The sequence below is a fragment of the Pundamilia nyererei genome, unplaced genomic scaffold (assembly GCF_000239375.1).
Source record: "Pundamilia nyererei isolate P.nyererei 1_Seehausen unplaced genomic scaffold, PunNye1.0 scaffold00016, whole genome shotgun sequence".
Taxonomy (NCBI): domain Eukaryota; kingdom Metazoa; phylum Chordata; class Actinopteri; order Cichliformes; family Cichlidae; genus Pundamilia; species Pundamilia nyererei.
In genome coordinates this window covers 3,485,287-3,502,565 of record NW_005187417.1, presented here as the reverse complement: position 1 = coordinate 3,502,565, position 17,279 = coordinate 3,485,287, and the positions used below count along the sequence as shown (strand labels likewise).

Sequence of the window (17,279 nt, the reverse complement as noted above, 5' to 3'; positions counted from 1 at the left end):
ATTAAAAAGGCATGAACATTTTTTTTGTATCGAAAAAATATCGAACCGTGACACCAAAGTATCAAACCGAACCGAACCGTGAATTTTGTGTATCGTTGCACCCCTAATGTTTATATATAAATATATGCGGTGGCCCCTAGAGACAAAACATGTACAAACTCCAAAACACATTTCTAGCGTTAACTGAACTTCAAAACAGAGCTACTAGATCACTTAAATGACATAATTGAAAGCATGTGTGTATTGTTTGTGTATTTATACACAAGCACTCATATATATTCAAATAATTTAAAAAAAAAAATTCATTCACCTGTTATTACCACACACCAAATCCGGTCGTTGGTACTTGCTGGCTTGTGTAGCCACTAGGTAACAAAAGCTCAACACTGTGCCCAGCATCCTGGAGCACTTCTGTTTTCTTCTGTTGTCTTTTGTACATGTTTTGAGTTTTTACGTGTTTTGGAGTTCGTACGTGCTTTGTCTCTAGGGGCCACCATAAATATACTTTTATTTATTCACTCCACATAAAATGTAATAAATAAATCATATAATACAAAAACCAGCTATTCAGATTTCAACTTTTAACTATTTAAATTTTCAGCTTTTTCCTTTTAAACAAATTTAAAGTGAAACAACATAAAACACTGCAAACCACAACACAATTAAATATAAATTATAAAATGAAAACAAAAAGAACATGCATATTCTCTGTCATATGGGCCTGCCTGACTGACTTTCTGAATCCTTTATCATCTGCAACTGAAAATAGTTGTGGATGATCACTATACCTTTCTAATGTGACGTTGTTCTCCCTGGCTCTCTTTCTCTCTCCCTCCCGCTCTGTTCCTGTGCTACAGCGCAAAGCACAAAGCTCGCGTGCTGAGTGAAGAGGCTATGGTTTAACAAATCACCAAATCTGGTACAATTTTCTCTATATGAACATAAAGTGTCAACCGGATTTCACCAAAGCCATCAGGAAAAGAAATCTAATTTAATGGTGATTTATCTGGATGTTGTCATCCCTTAAGACCTTTTGGAAACCTGGCAGATAATCAAAACACCAGGTTGGTTTTTTTTTACCATTTATCTGTGGGGTATATCTTTAAAGGTATTTTCTTGATCTTACAGACATCAACAGTATTTCCAAAGTAACAAAATAATTGTCTGGGGAACAACCCGTTCTCTTATTCACTGAGTGTTTGTGTGGATCTTTGCACCCCTTTTTTCTTTTAAACCAAACATTTCCAGATGCAGATGACCCACAGCTGGATTATCCTACAGGTTGTCTGTTACTTGCTACTTGACCAAATCACAGAATGGCATGCATTAAGTTCTTAAATGGTGTTCAGTCTCCACTAATCCTTGAGAAAAATGTCTCATCCAAATGGCTAGATGTTCTTTCCTCACAAGCTAGTCGCTATCTTTATTTTTCTGTTAATTGGTGCTTGGCAGATGGTGTACAGTGGATTTAGCAGAGCGTGTTCGCTGAAAACAGCAACCTGCTGCTGGAAACAGGGGTGCCAAGACAGCCATAAAACCAAAACAATAAGCAAAAGCTCTGTGGAGTTGCAGAATACATAATGTGGTGTCAACATAGAAAGTAACGACAGGTTTAACTATCAAACAGAAAAAAAACACATTTTAGTTGATGCTGATGCCATTTTAATAACCAATACCTCCTATTTTCCAATGGAGAATTTGTGAATATGATGCTTTTCCTCATCTCCCTGATTTCTATTTATTACTGTTGCCTGGCCCTCTAGAGCAGACGAACAAAATGCACAGAAAACCCTCACAGAACAGGACAAGAGAGCCACACAAGTACACAGAAAGAACATCAGAACAGCAGGCCAGAAGATATCAGCTTTGACACACTGACAGAAGCCTGAAGATGTTTGACAGGTGAGCACAGGCAACCTGCGGTGGCTGCAGGAAGAAGGGATAAGGAAGGAGGAAGATGCGATTCTACCTTATAGGCGACTCGGGGCGGACATTTCTTTCCCAAACCTAGTGGAGGGGATATGTCCCGAAGCATCTCGTACATATCCCGGTAAGCTATGCGGCCACTTGTCAGGGAAAGGTTGGTAGGAGACCATGGAAGGAAGGATGAAGTTTCCCCAGGTGAGGAGGTGGAGTGGTAAAAGAAGAATGGGAAGTTATAACAGAAAGTGGCCAAACCAAAAAAAAAAAAAAAAGAGAAGGGAGAGGAAACACAGAAATCCTTGTTAATAAGATTTCCAGGATATGATGACCAGGAATGCCATCCTAGTTGAATTTACAGATTCAGGAATGGATTCCAGAGAAGGAAGGAGGGGAGGATGATCCAGAGGATTGCCTGTACAAAGATGAAAGGTTCCCAGTGGAAGGTATGCTTTAACAAATCTGAGTACATTTTTCTTTAAAGGAATACTCCTTGAAAAAACAATCTGTTTCAAGTAAATATTACTGCCTGTAACAAATTTTTAAAAGGCGAATGTAGAAAGTTTGAAGGCTACTTTACAAAAGCTGCAATGACATTATATTATATTATTTAAATAAATGCAGAAGTACATGAAGACATTTATAAGAATAGTTTGGTGTACTTCCTTTCTTCTTTTCCATAATTCTGGGTAAATGTAATATATTACCTATAAATCATAATCTGAAGCGGCCATTACCAGCGGTACAAACAGTTGACAGGGTGTATTTCTGCAGTAGCCAGGGCGCACGTGAAGAGATTTACTAAACTAGTCTTAAAAAATAAACAAGTGTAGTGGAAGAGTTAAGATGTTCTCATACCTAGAGCTGGATTACTCCAGTCTGACTCAGTTGACCCAGCTACTCTGCTGTATCACATGATACATACATTTATGGTTATGTAGCTACAGCGTTTAGCTCAAACCTGTAGCATACACCTGGTAGTTGAGTCAGATCGAGGTCAGGCCACGTTCTCACCATAACAGAACGTCTCTAGAGTGCATTTGGGAGGGGACAATCCAAGGGTTTTAGTGTTTCTATGGTTTTGATCTGCCTGAGCACAACTATTGTGTTCATGTGTGCACAAATCAACTGAATAGCACCAACTATGAAGATACCAAAGAGTAATGGATAAGCAGCTGTTATGGACTACCAAAATAAATGCATAAATTATTTAAACAGATTTTAAAAAATGATCAAAAAGTAATTAAAAACATTTTCACTAAAAACATTGCCAGCAGTTGCTATTGGTAGCTAAAAGTATGTAAACTGAAAATAAAACATCTTAGCTAAATAATCTTTTACAGATAAAAAAGATTAATTGTTAGATGAGACATGTATAAGATAAACATAAGGTTAAAATAGCTAAATAAGGTTATTAATGAAAAATTGGACATGATTACCTAAAACTATGGATAGAAACTATAGAGATGGAAATTGTTTGCAAATGAGAGAAATGAAACATTACGTTAAATATATGAATTTAAATAAATAATTGTCACCTAAGCAGAACAGATGGCTCTACCTATTAACAGATAATTGCTAGATAGCACTAATAGCAATTAATAGCAATAGCTAGCTAGAATAATTGGCTAAATTTATAGTTAACAGTTCAAATTTATTAGCAAGTTGTTAGATAAAGTCTGACAGTTTTTCGTGAGCTTAATGTCATTTATGCAGCCAAGAGTAAATGGGTACTAGAACATTTCAAAATTGATTTTAAATTTGAAATCAACAGTTTTGATGACGTCCAGGGCTCCTTAGGTGCCATGAAACTTAACATCTATGAATGTGTCTGATCTAAAACTTTAAATTTTTCAGTTTCACCTCTTAAGTTGGTGCTTATGAATCAAAAACGAGATGTTCAGTGGAGTATTCCTTTAACATGCACTCTTTTTCTGCATGCTAAGAGACAACAGCAGTAACCAAAGTGGAAACAAAGCACACAATGCTCTCGTCGTCACTCTTCTTTCACTCCTGTGTTTAGAAGCAGGAAAATATCTTAGACATGGCATCTGATGCCTTCCGTTTGAGGCTGACATGCTGCGTTGTTTCCTGCACTCGCCATGGTTACCTGCCGGCTGGTTAGTGGAGGATCGATGAGCATTTGTATGCATGTGTGTTCAGGTCATTCTCTGGCACCCCAGTGAATGAGAAGAGACACTGACAGTCTGAAACCATCACAGTCCCTTAAAAAACAAAAGGACTGTGGGGGAGGGCAAACCTTATAAGCCACCCTGCTGGGGCACTTCTTCCCCAGGCCCAGAGGAGGCGAGATAAAATGCAACAATTTGTACATATCCCGATAGCATATTCTCCCGCTGAAAGAGATGAGACATATTCGAGAGGTTAGATTAAAGGTTATTCCATTTTATCTATTCATATTGATCTATTATCAGTCAGTGGACATTAACGAATAACTGTCAAGAAGAGGCAGTTAGAAGAAAAACAAATACAGCACAGGATCTTCATTGTTCAGTTTGTTTTACACTTCTCTTTTTTATACATCAGTGGATTTTTTTTTTGGGGGGGGGGGAGAATTAAAAATGTGCAATGTGGCATAAATTCTGTAAGCTGCTGGTGCTACAAATTTGTCAGTACAACTATATACACTTATTGGCTGCTTATTAGTTATGATATTCTGTTGTCCAATTTTGGTGAGCCTGTGTGAACTGATAACTGACAGAAGTGGCATCCAGTGTGGTCTACTGCTGCTGTAGCCCATCTCTTCAAGGTTCTCCTGTGTTCCCAACAGGGAAGATCTTCTGCATAACATATATTCTTCATACTGGTTGTGACAAGTGGTTATCTGAGTTACTGTTGCTTTTCTATCAGTTTGACCCAATCTAACTATTCTCTCTGAGCTCTGGCGTCAACAAGCTGTTTTCACCCAGACAACTGCCACTCACTGGATGTTCTCCCTTTCTCAGACCGCTCTCTGCAAAACCTAGAGATGGTTGAGAGAGAAAATTCCAGGAGATCAACAGTTTCTGAAATACCAGCATTTTTAGCACCAACAACAATGTTCAAATTGACTTATACAGTGGGATGCAAAAGTTTAGGCAACCTTGTTAATAGTCATTATTTTCCTGTATAAATCGTTGGTTGTTACAATACAAAAATATCAGTTAAATATATCATATAGGAGACACACACAGTGATATTTAAGAGGTGAAATGAAGTTTATTGGATTTACAGAAAGTGTGCAATAATTGGTTAAACAAAATCAGGCAGGTGCATAAATTTGGGCACTGTTGTCATTTTATTGATTCCAAAACCTTTAGAACTAATTATTGGAACTCAAATCGGCTTGGTAAGCTCAGTGACCCCTGACCTACATACACAGGTGAATCCAATAATGAGAAAGAGTATTTAAGGGGGTCAATTGTAAGTTTCTCTCCTCTTTTAATTTTCTCTGAAGAGTAGCAACATGGGGTCTCAAAACAACTCTCAAATGACCTGAAGACAAAGATTGTTCACCATCATGGTTTAGGGGAAGGAAAGAAAGCTGTCTCAGAGATTTGGACAAGCCAGCTTCATTCTGGAATAAGGTGCTGTGGACTGATGAAACTAAAATTGAGTTATTTGGGCATACCAAGGGGCGTTATGCATGGAGGAAAACGAACACAGCATTCCAAGAAAAACACCTGCTACCTACAGTAAAATATGGTGGTGGTTCCATGATGCTGTGGGGCTGTGTGGCCAGTGCAGGAACTGGGAATCTTTTCAAAGTTGAGGGACACATGGATTCCACTCAGTATCAGCAGATTCTGGAGACCAATGTCCAGGAATCAGTGACAAAGCTGAAGCTGCGCCGGGGCTGGATCTTTCAACAAGACAACGACCTGAAACACTGCTCAAAATCCACTAAGGCATTCATGCAGAGGAACAAGTACAATGTTCTGGAATCTCAGTCCCCAGACCTGAATATTATTGAAAATCTTTGGTGTGAGTTAAAGAGAGCTGTCCATGCTCAGAAGCCACCAAACCTGAATGAACTAGAGATGTTTTGTAAAGAGGAATGGTCCAAAATGCCTTCAACCACAATCCAGACTCTCATTGGAACCTACAGGAAGCGTTTAGAGGCTGTAATTTCTGCAAAAGGCAGATCTACTAAATATTGATTTCATTTCTGTTTTTGTGGTGCCCAAATTTATGCACCTGCCTGATTTTGTTTAACCAAGTATTGCACACTTTCTGTAAAGCCAATAAACTTCATTTCACTTCTTAAAAATCACTGTGTGTGTCTCCTGTATGATATATTTAACTGACATTTTTTATTGTAACAACCAACGATTTATACAGGAAAATAATGACTATTAACAAGGTTGCCCAAACTTTTGCATCCCACTGTATCACTTCTCCTCCCGATTCTGATGTTCAGTTTTAATTTCAGGAATTCAGTGAGTATAGATTTTTGTTTTTGTTCAAAAAGTAGTTGAATTGTGTTTTGATAGTGACATGTTTCATTAAAGATGATCATAGTTTTTCAATAGAAATCAAAAGCCTGATTTTAAATTTCCCCCACAAGCTGGACTCTGGACTTCCAACTTGGTTTCACTGTGGAGGGATACAGAATATCGTAACCGGTGGTGAGAGGTGGATCTCACCAATTTTGATAAAAGCTGAAAACAATAAGCCTTAAATGTACTGACATAAAGAGAAGTTGTAGCAGTGGAGAATAAGCTGAATGTTACTGTAGGCACTTCTGAGAGCAGCTCATTTATATTCAAAGGAATAAATAATATTTCCTCCCCCGTAATGTCTGTCAGGTGATGATAATTTCATATTTCTCATCTCTCCTGGAGTCCCGACTCACTGACAAGGCTCCTGTGAAGCTTTCGTTAAAACTTAATTTAAGGAGCCTTTCATAATCTGAGACAGATTACTGTCTCACTCAAAACTTTTATAGTGTTTTATTAAAGGTAAACTGCTTCTGGTTGGTGTAAAGAGCAGCGAGGGTCGTGGCATGAACCTGTATTCCCCAACTGGATAGCTAGAAATAGTCTCTCTTCACACCACAGTGAGAGACTGAGTCGCTTTGGAGCTTATCAGCGAGGAGAGCTGAGTGGACGCCGAGTGGAACTCTGGATTTGCATGCATCAGTCCAACCAAAAGAGGGGATTGTCACCAGCTTCAGCCCAAACTCTGGGCTCAAGCTCAGAGTTATCCAGCTGGGACACAGAAGTCAATCTGAGACTGTTCTGCTTCCTAACTTGGCTTCCTTTCAAATGAAAACCACCTTTACCACTTCCTAACACTGGGGAGTAAAATGTAGCAAAGTCAGAAAAGGCTCCTACCAAGCAGCAGGGTCATACTCTGCCCACACACGTATGAATTCATCAAGGTGATGAGGCCCCAGGATGGAGGCGTCCCTGGTAAGGTACTCAAAATTGTCCATGATGACCGCAACAAAGAGGTTCAACATCTGGTAAATGACATCACAGTAAAGTGAAATAAATTGCATACATGTTGATTAATAGGAACATTGGTATTAATTTAAGCTATTACCTAAACTTTATTTTTTTTTAAACTGCACAGTACTGTGGTGATTATATAGCCTATGCATTCTTCTTTAAAGGGATGCTTTACACATTCATTAAAAAACACATATTTATATTACTAGATAACATTTTGTTATGCATGCATTTAATTTTATCCATTCTCTGTATAAATTGGAGAGTTCAAAATTAGCTTTGCTACCAACTTTATTGCCTCATATTGGCAACACTACTGGGCTATTAAAGGCAATAATCAGGTCTTATAAAAAATGTTCTATGAATGTATTTGTCTGTGTCACTGAATTAGATTTATGAAAAGAGCATAAAAAGCAGTTAAACAGACTGTTGTCTACAGGGGTTTGTCTCCTCAGCAGCACCTCATTTACATTTAATTCCTATTGTTCTCTTTAACTCGCTGTTACTTGCAGCATTCTTCTGAGACTTTCAGAATAAGAACATTAAACGTCTGGAAAACGTATGTCGATGAAAACACGCAGTAGGACGAGGTATTTACCAGAAAGGAGCAGAGGAAGATGAAGGAGACAAAGTAGAAATAGGCAAAGTCACTGCCACACTCGTCTCCTGCAGTTCCCGAGAGCTTATCGCACGGCCGGTTACTGAGGCATGCTAGCATGATCTCATGCCACGCCTCGCCTGTTGCGCTCCTGAAAGATGCACAAGTAAAGATACAGGAGTGAAAAGTGAATGTGAGTGCTTGAGTTAGTTTGACCCAAAATCATTGGATTATCTGAGCTGCCAGAACTATTAGAGCATGGAAGCAGGGTTACCTGAAGAGAAGGGTCAAGGCCTGGAAAAAGGTCTGGAAGTTGTTGTGGTGGTTTATGGCGTTCTCCTCATTCAGCTCAATGTTACCAAACACCTGCAGCAACAAAGGAGGTGTTATAGATTATGTGAACTGTTTTTAACCCAATAATTTAAATTATAAGAAACCCCTGTAGTACAAACCAAGGTCGTTGAAAAGCATTTTTTCTCAGTCTTACTCTGGTCCTTTATAAAAACCTGTGTTATAATATTAGCTGTAAGAAATATACTTGGTAAGAGATTTATGAATTATAACCCAAAGTCAAATAAACACATGAGGCTTCGGCTGATTTCACAGCAGAAGGCTCAGCTGGATGGAGATTTTACATTTCCCGCCCTACACTGAGTTGCTGTGTTCAGACCTGTGACATTGCTATGTAAGACTTACATGTAAAACTATGTCCCTCTCTTTTCCGTATATATAATGCATTATTTATATTAAATGCCCCAGTTGTTGTCACATTGTAGAAATGTTGAAAATGTGTTTCACATTAAATTATAATCTGCCAATAAACAGTATACTTATAATTCCCAGTGTGGACCTTTCTGTCTTTGTTAAGTTTCTTCACTGAATATAATAGGTACTAATGGATGCCATAAACAGTGGTTTATGGATGTAATTTGAATATGAAATATAATTATATTGTGGCCTTGTACAAACTGCTTTTGTAAGCCAATAAAGCTAGAGCTAATTTTCCTTCTTTGTGTATATGCGTTATCTGTCATTAACTGTGTAATGTTGCGTGCATTGCAACTACTTATTGCATACATTGTGCAGATACAGGCTTATAATTTATCTCAAGCATTACTCGTTTATGCTATGTCAGCATAGTTTAATGCAAATGTCGTTCCAGGAAACCATTTCTGATCTGAACTGGAACTGAATGGCAGACACAAAGAGAGTAGATAGCTGTCATAACTCATGGTTATCCTGGTGTCAGTCCAATAAAACATCCCAGAGGCCTTTTTTAAATATTTATTTGCCTCTTGGCAAGTCCATCCTGCTGACCTATAAACACCAGCTGCTACACCCAGGAGACCCGTGATAGCAGTCACCTATGCAGGTAGCATCTTGTCCATCCAATTTTTCAGGAAAAACATATTGGAATCCTTTATATCAGCTGCCTCAAAAATAAAGAATAATCCACTCTGAAAACACATTTAGTCTGTGCTTAAGTTTATAATGTAATATCTTTACCAGGACTGTATCAAACGTGTAGAAAACAGTCATATAGCAATGCCAGACACATTTTTCTTGTGGTTGCTGTACATGACAAAATGCATTAAATTTAAAGAACACAGGAAACATCTGGGAAGGTAGCATTTATCCAGCACAGAAGTTCTGTTAGTCTGCAGTCAACAACGACTATTAATCAATTATATTCAAGCTGCAGCGTCAGTGGCTGAAAAATGAAGTGTCACGCTGAAGTGTTACAAACTGCAGTTCCTTGATGTTCCTTGTGACTGACTTCCACATGCAAGTATTTCAAATCGTCAAACTTTAGAGCAGAAATAAAGAAGCAAAAACTCTGCGTAGTTCCAAACATCTGTCTAGCAGAGATTCATCTGTTCTCTCATGCTAACAGGTTATCTCAGCCCTGCGCTGTCATAACACTTACTGTAGCACACACGACATCACTTCATTGCACTGCACTGTTTGCCACACTGTTACACTGAGCCATTTGAATGTCAGCTGGTATTTGCTTTGAACTTTTTGGAACATTTAGGAAGTAAGTTTTTTTATTGTTTCTTCTGCTTCGTTGACTTAGAAATATTCAATTGTTTTATTTTCAGTTAAGAGTCGTTTTAATCTCATCACCTGCATCCACGAGGTTTTTAATAGTGGTTTGAAGCATCAAAAGTGGTCACGTGTCATTCTGTCTGTAAACACGATACCGCGTGTGAAGTTTTGGATGAATTCAGATCAAACTTTGTAGAAGTGTAGAGTGGGGTTAATGACTTACTTGAATGATTTACTGATTGATGATTTATTGGTTAAAAATGGACAAAAAGCTCTTACAAAGTTCTTACAAGCGCGGTGTGTAAAGATTTAAAATATCATGTAACATTTGACCTCTGACCCCTGCTTAGATCAGTCAATAGACTGATCTAAACATCAAAATGATAATAATTCTATATAGAGCTATTTAAAACTGTGTTTCTTACTGACAGTGTTTTTATAGGGAAATTATAAAAATCACATTCCTATACTATGGCGTCACTGTTTAAATACATAACAATTTCAATGTTTAATGTATAATGTTAAAATAACTAAAAATAAATAAATCAACAGAAAAAAAAACTATGATAAAAAATTTTTTCCCCTTTATATTTTTTTATTAAACATTTCAGTGAATTTTAGTAAACAAGGAGATTTACTATATGTCAGGTAGATTAAAATGGCTTTCAACGGAGTAAATAAGAAAAACCTGGAATTTGTACTTTTCTTTTTTTTTATTGCACTAGAAACTTCTGACAGCAAGTTTAAAAGCAGCGAACTAAGCAAAATTAATATCTATAAAATACAAGACTTTTCCCTTGAAAGTAAATACTGCTCAGCGAGTGAGCTCTCTTTTTGGAGGTTTGAGCTTTTGGAGTTTTTCATGTTAAAATAATTATACATTTGGTTTTATCAAGCTGCAATGTACTTATTTTAGGTGTTTATCATATGTTTGGTGTGTTTTTAACTGCTGTGACAAAAGGATTTTCCCACTGTGAGATAAACTATTTCTGAAAATTACTTCCTGTGCAGTTAATTACACCAAAAGCCAGTCTAGGAAGTTTGTGGACCTGTTTTAGTGGAGGAAATGCTTTAAATTTGTATTTCACTTATCATTAATTAGATGGTATCTGATTCCCCAATATAGTCTATGAGTGCTAACCAGGCTTGCTGACTGATAAATTCACGCTGGTCTAAATGTAGTCAACTGTGGCTTCAAAAACCAAGATGGCAATGACCATAAAACAAAATGAATCCACTAACCAACGGGTAAATTCCTGGTAGCTACTATACATCCATCTTTTATACAGAGCATTTGGTTAAAATTATGCCAATCACTATACTGGACATCAAATTAAGAGAAATGGTGAAATGCCAGTTAAACACAAGCTAATGTGTAGTCACACCTCCTCAGGTCATTCACTGATAGGCTACTGGGAAATCTTCACGTTGCAGAAGGCATATTTCATCGAATCATGAAATTCAGATGTGCTTTATGCACATGATGACTTACCTGCATTCCTATGATGGCGTAGATAAAGAACAGCATGGCAATGAGTAGGCAGACATATGGCAGGGCCTGAAAGCATACACATGAATACAGTCTGAACACACTCATATACTGCATGGCACCAACAATATCCATTTTATACACACCCAGACACACATGGGGCACAGCGCCTCTTTGATCTCTTCCTCTGTGTTTGTATGCACGTACACACTCATAAATCGGATTCTCTACAGAGCAACAAGCACCCTTCTAACATTTTACAGTATTTATTTAAGAACCCGAGCAACGAACCTGACCTGCTGGGTTGATTCTTTTCAACCAACTATTTATATGGCTGCAAGAAGGCGGCGAACATTTGTTGTAATTAAATAGCCACCTTTTAACACTCTGAAGCTACTGTCCATTTTCATTGGGCTTAAAAGCTCTCACCACTGACATTAAAGCTGCTATAAATTCCCTGTGCTGTGGCCCCAGCGCTCCACATTTAACTCAACTTGTCCCAGGGGATTTAGAGAACAAAACTGGCACGGTGTGAAAATCTAAACTGCTGTCTGCTGAGAGCTATTTTGTTCAATTTGAACAGGAAAAAGCATGCCTAGGCCTGTTTTTTGAGCCCTTTATTCCACTAGTTGTATTGTATGAGATGTACTTTCATGCAAGAGCAAATAAATCTGGCTCAGATTGCCAGCCCGTGTGTCTTTCCAAATTTACAGTTTCTTTCTGCAAGTTTACACAGATGCTTCAGACTCTAACTCAGATGTTTATAATGTTTCTATGTTACTCCGTTTTTTCCTTACCTTGAACGACTGAACGAATGTCCACAGCAGGATGCGAATAGTGTAGCCTTGTCGCAGAAGCTTGATGAGACGAGCTGCTCTGAACAGCCTCAGGAAACTCAGGTTGATTTTTTCTTTCTGGGAAAGAAAAACAAATGATCTGTTATTATGTAACAGATTTGAGGATATTTTTATTAACAATTTATTAAGCTGGTAGCATACTGCAGTACATTTTTGTAGACGATTTCAGGTTTTTTTGTTTTGTTTTTGCTAGAGGGAAAAAATGCGTACTGAGATTTACAGTAAAACTCTATTTTAATGTTCTCCAAACTAACCATGTACAAGTTGATCTAATAGCAGAAAGAGTAAATAAATAAATAACAATTAGCATCAATAACCTGAAAAATCAGTTACAAGGACTAAAAATGCGTGACAGAGTAGCCAAAGTCAAAAGAAGAACTGTGAGAGAACTCCAGAAAGGTTGCAAAACTATTGCTCAAAGCCACTTTTAAAACTGACAAGAATGTTTGTCTCCCTGGAAGCAGAATACAAAGAAATGAGGGGTTGCCAAAGACTTTTAACCACTACTCTCTTAGACATCCATCCTATGATCTTTTAGGATAGGTTTCAGTCCTCCTGCAACCCTGAACTGATTAAGCAAGTAAAAAAATGGATACTTGGATGGATCAGTGGGATGATACACTGATAAATCTGATATAACCTAGAAGCAATACAGACAAACTAATATTAACAAGGTTATTATAATAAACTAAAACTGAAATTAAAACTAACTGAAACTAAACTGAATTAAAAACAAACTGTCAAAATAAAATAAAAATAAAAAATAATTAGAAAGTACAAAACTATATTAGCTCTAATCCTAATTGATCCTTTCGTAGCTCAGAACTGATCCAGCTGAATGAAATGACATTAGCTGAACACAGCATACACAAGGCAGGCCAAGAAGTATAGCTCAACCCAAATCCAAGCACATCAACTGATTTTGGTTAAAGCCAAAGCAAATGTACGCTATTTAAGTTACTGCCTACAGTAGCTGCACATCTGAAAACCGCTTTGCAACCCACCTCCACCTTCGCACCTCCTTTTCACACTGAATCAGTGTCAAGTCTGTTGCCACTGTTTTGTACAGGGAGCTTTGCTGCTGCTCTCACAGCCTTTGGCTGTATGCACATGGAAGGTCAGAAAGGTGCCAGAAAAACGCCAGGCTGCCAAATATAAATTACTGCTGATGGAAATAACAACGTTCTTTTCACTGTAGTGGATCTGACTGAACTGTACATTTTCACATTAAGGGCTTATGTAACAGTAATTGCCGTAGAAGGTCTGATTACTGTTAAAGCACACATTTCATGCTACATTGGTTTAAAAGGTCTTAATTTATATCATCTCACATTCAAGGTGTAGTTAGACACTTTAAACTAAAGCCGTGGAAGAGAACAGCACACGGTGACGGGGGAACTGACAAAATCAGTGGCCAACAAGGAAAGCCACTTACCGTCTAGAGGTGTCAGATGTGACAGAAGGGGCAGAGTGAGGGCACAGGCGCCAGGAAAGACACAGCAGAAGATGAAAAACAGTGGGGGGAAAAGCAGCGAGAGAAACAGAGAAGAAGACTAATGATCACAGGAAGAGAAAGTCACACAAAAGCTGACTTTGCAACACAGAAAGCTAAAGTATCCTGCCTCAGTCCTCAAGCCGCACAAATACTTTGCATCTGCTGTGATTAAAAATATGAAACTAAATGTTCAAGACTGTAATGTTTAATGTTCAAGTCGTGTGGCTTCCCTTGCTTCATGTATAGATTTTTATGATGTCATATTTTTTTCTATGGACTTGTTTGGCTGATTCGAGGACTGAGACTAAGAGTACAGCAAAGCATGACATCCACACTGATGATTTTGAAGCTGGAAAAAAAAAATTCTGACATTAAGCAAAAACACATGCAAATTAATGCTACAGCAGCTCAAATTTTAGCGAAAGTCAGAACAGCAACTAAATGAGTAATTGACAGTTGGGAGGAATTGGTGATATTTCGGACTTTCAAACTTTGAACAACAACACCCCCCCCAAAAAAATAAAATAATAATAGAAAATGTGAAATCAGCAGTCTGGGTTGTCAGAGTTTTTGACAGTCCAGGCTGCTTTGGTGGGTATTTTTCATAACTTTTTTTTCTGGCTTTTTATAGACAAAAACATATAAAAAAAATAGAAAATAGATTAATCATAATAACAGTATTTGAACGCTTGCATGCCCAGAGTAAATCACTTCCACTGTAGCAAAATATTAACTTTGATTAGTCCATTATTGTGATAACAGTTTCCCTGATTGGACTAAATCTGCTTCCTGTGTCACAGCATGCTGCTTTGCTGCTTTGCCGTTGTGATCCTACAGCTATGAGCAAGCACTGAATTTTTGTACCCATGTAGGAAGTGACCCATGGGTGCATGCGATGAGAAATGTAACTCTTACATTTATCTCTGTGCACAAAATGTCTGTAATGCTTCCAATCACAGTCACAAAGTCAAACACATTCCAGGGCTCTTTCAGGTAGTTCTAAAAGAAAGAGAAAGAAGAAAAGTGGATGTTATAGTTAACCTTTAAAGATTTTATACAGTGTCTTCGTCATAACTAACTGCTTTTAAAACGCTTTCCACCCTTTCAAGTGTACATTCAAATGAAAGACTGTAGAGCCTTCATTCAAAGGGCTTTACAAGTTGGCTCTTGTTCACATTCACAGTCATAAACTGAGAGTATTACAATATTTACACATGTCATGGAAAACCATAAAACATGAAACTAACTGGGTTGACCTGTCTGGTGAATGTGAATGCGTTTGTGTAGGTGGATGTGTGTGTGTTTGTTTGTGGTGTCATTTGTAAAGTAAATATGGGCACTCCATTCTGATCAGTGTATGCGTATGTTTGTGCTGCGTTATATTTGTGTATATTTATTGTACAAAATGAAAATACCCTGATGCTTAGCACTAATAAGGAGGTATCTGTCCATTGCACTCCATTCAGTTTTTAGATGTAACTGACGACTTACCACACTCTACTCTAAATATGGTCCAAAGGTATAAGATATTAAATTTAGCTTTAATATAATAATAAAAAATCGGGAGCTCAGGATTATCAAAAGATGTGAACAATTGTAATCCATAACTGAACTTTTAATAGATATGTCAAAGTTGACTATTATATAATTTTCCCTGCTCTAACCACAATAAACCAAGTTCTAATGCCAGTTTAAAAACCTGTTTAATTATAGATTACGTAAATTATTACTATTGAGCTATTCCTTTATTCTTATGTATTTAATTTAATCTTTTTAATAAACTGACCAGACTGGCAGCACTGTGATTTTCCCAAATTCATACTAAGACATCTAATCCAAGCAGACATTCTATGATCCATTTTCCAGCAACATTCCCCCTACACTGCCTCATTTGAACGAGTCTCCTGTGCACGAATATGTGGGCAAATTTTAATACAGATCTAGATATGAAAAAGATGCAGACGCAGATACAAAGTTGAGGCACACAAAAAGTATTCAAATGAGTACACTTCAAAGAATAAAGACTAGCCATCTCCCTGAGCACACAAATCAACTTTATATGTGCCTACATTACACACGTTCACACACATAAATGCTAAATGCACATCTTTTGCATAACTTCTGAGGCTCTTCAGACTGGTCAGTCATCCTGTTCCTGGGGGCAGAGGCTGCTGCCAGGTCCTGCAGCTGCTTTTTGAAGAGCTACAGTGGCAGCAGAGCATTTATAATGGCAGATGTGAGCGCAGTCATCTGGGCTTAACAGCTAAACAGGTGGAGGTAAGTGGTGTGTGAGAAAAGCTATTTAATAAATGGGCCTCGCAAATGGAATAGAGCCTAAGATGAAATGCTTCGCTGGAGGCCAGACGGCGCCACATTGAGAGATTTATTTCCTTTGTGCACTCTTCTGTTTATCTCCCTCTTTTGTTTTTTTTTGTTAGCTAACTCTTCCTCTTTCTGAAATGAATGCACTTTAAGAAGATCCATACAGTCTTCTTAAAGTGAGACTGTGTCACTGACTAAAAGATACCTTGAAATCAACTCAACCTTTAGAAGAACCAAATCACTTAATCCTTTAAGTGTAAACTGGAACATTTCAAAACCATCAACAGCTGCTGGCAGAGTACAGCACAGTATACAGACTTACAAAGACAACTCACCAGTGGATTGAAGGCAATAATTTTGAGGATGCACTCGAGTGTGAAGAGGCCCGTGAAGACGATGTTTAAGTATTTCAGCATGGACTCGTACACATCTGGAGCGCCATAGAACTGAGGGCAGAAGATGAAACACGAAACACTGAATATCTGCTCTTTAATATCTTTAATTATATTAACAATAAATGTGTGTAAAATTGACTCCCGTTATTTATTGCACACTTAATGCATGGATCAGACAGCCTCTGTACATGATATTGAAAACTACAGCTGTAAACGCAACACCAAAACACTGCAGATCCTTTTTATTCATGTTTATTCACTCCTGTTCTGTTCTGGACTGCTTCCACCCACCAGAGACATCTGCATCTGTCAGGTCTGGCTTATTAAATTTTAAACATCTTACATATCAGAAAAGGCTTGTATTGCAACTGCATGTGATTTCACTGACATTGAAATGGGATTGTATGTATCTGCAGAGTTCATGCAAGACTGCCATAAAGACGCCACAATCCTCTTTAGCCATGCATCATAGAGATAAAATAGGACTGCACATGATCAATTATTGCTGCTGCTTGGTTTTGAATATAGAACTCACTGGGAACAAAACGTTTCAGGACTCAACCCATAACAAGATTCTAACCATCTCCTCTATGAGGTCGTGCACCTCTCAAATGCCTTTTTAATCACCCTCTTATGGTCCTGTTCTGTTTATATTTGCTCTATGATATCACCATATAATCAGGATCTTGGGTGGGTGGGGG

The 17,279-nt window shown here is 37.8% G+C and overlaps 1 protein-coding gene across 1 annotated transcript in view; it reads right to left on the bottom strand.

The window, feature by feature from the left end:
• The window catches only part of cacna1bb (calcium channel, voltage-dependent, N type, alpha 1B subunit, b), a 233,897-nt gene that overhangs the window by 21,475 nt on the left and 195,143 nt on the right, over positions 1-17,279 (bottom strand). The window contains exons 34-41 of the mRNA XM_013908920.1: positions 16,519-16,629; positions 14,777-14,860; positions 12,307-12,423; positions 11,513-11,578; positions 8,246-8,337; positions 7,972-8,122; positions 7,257-7,384; positions 4,181-4,277 (exon numbers count right to left, since the gene is read on the bottom strand). Coding sequence (XP_013764374.1) covers positions 4,181-4,277; positions 7,257-7,384; positions 7,972-8,122; positions 8,246-8,337; positions 11,513-11,578; positions 12,307-12,423; positions 14,777-14,860; positions 16,519-16,629 — 846 coding nt within the window. The remainder of the gene's footprint in view (positions 1-4,180; positions 4,278-7,256; positions 7,385-7,971; positions 8,123-8,245; positions 8,338-11,512; positions 11,579-12,306; positions 12,424-14,776; positions 14,861-16,518; positions 16,630-17,279) is intronic.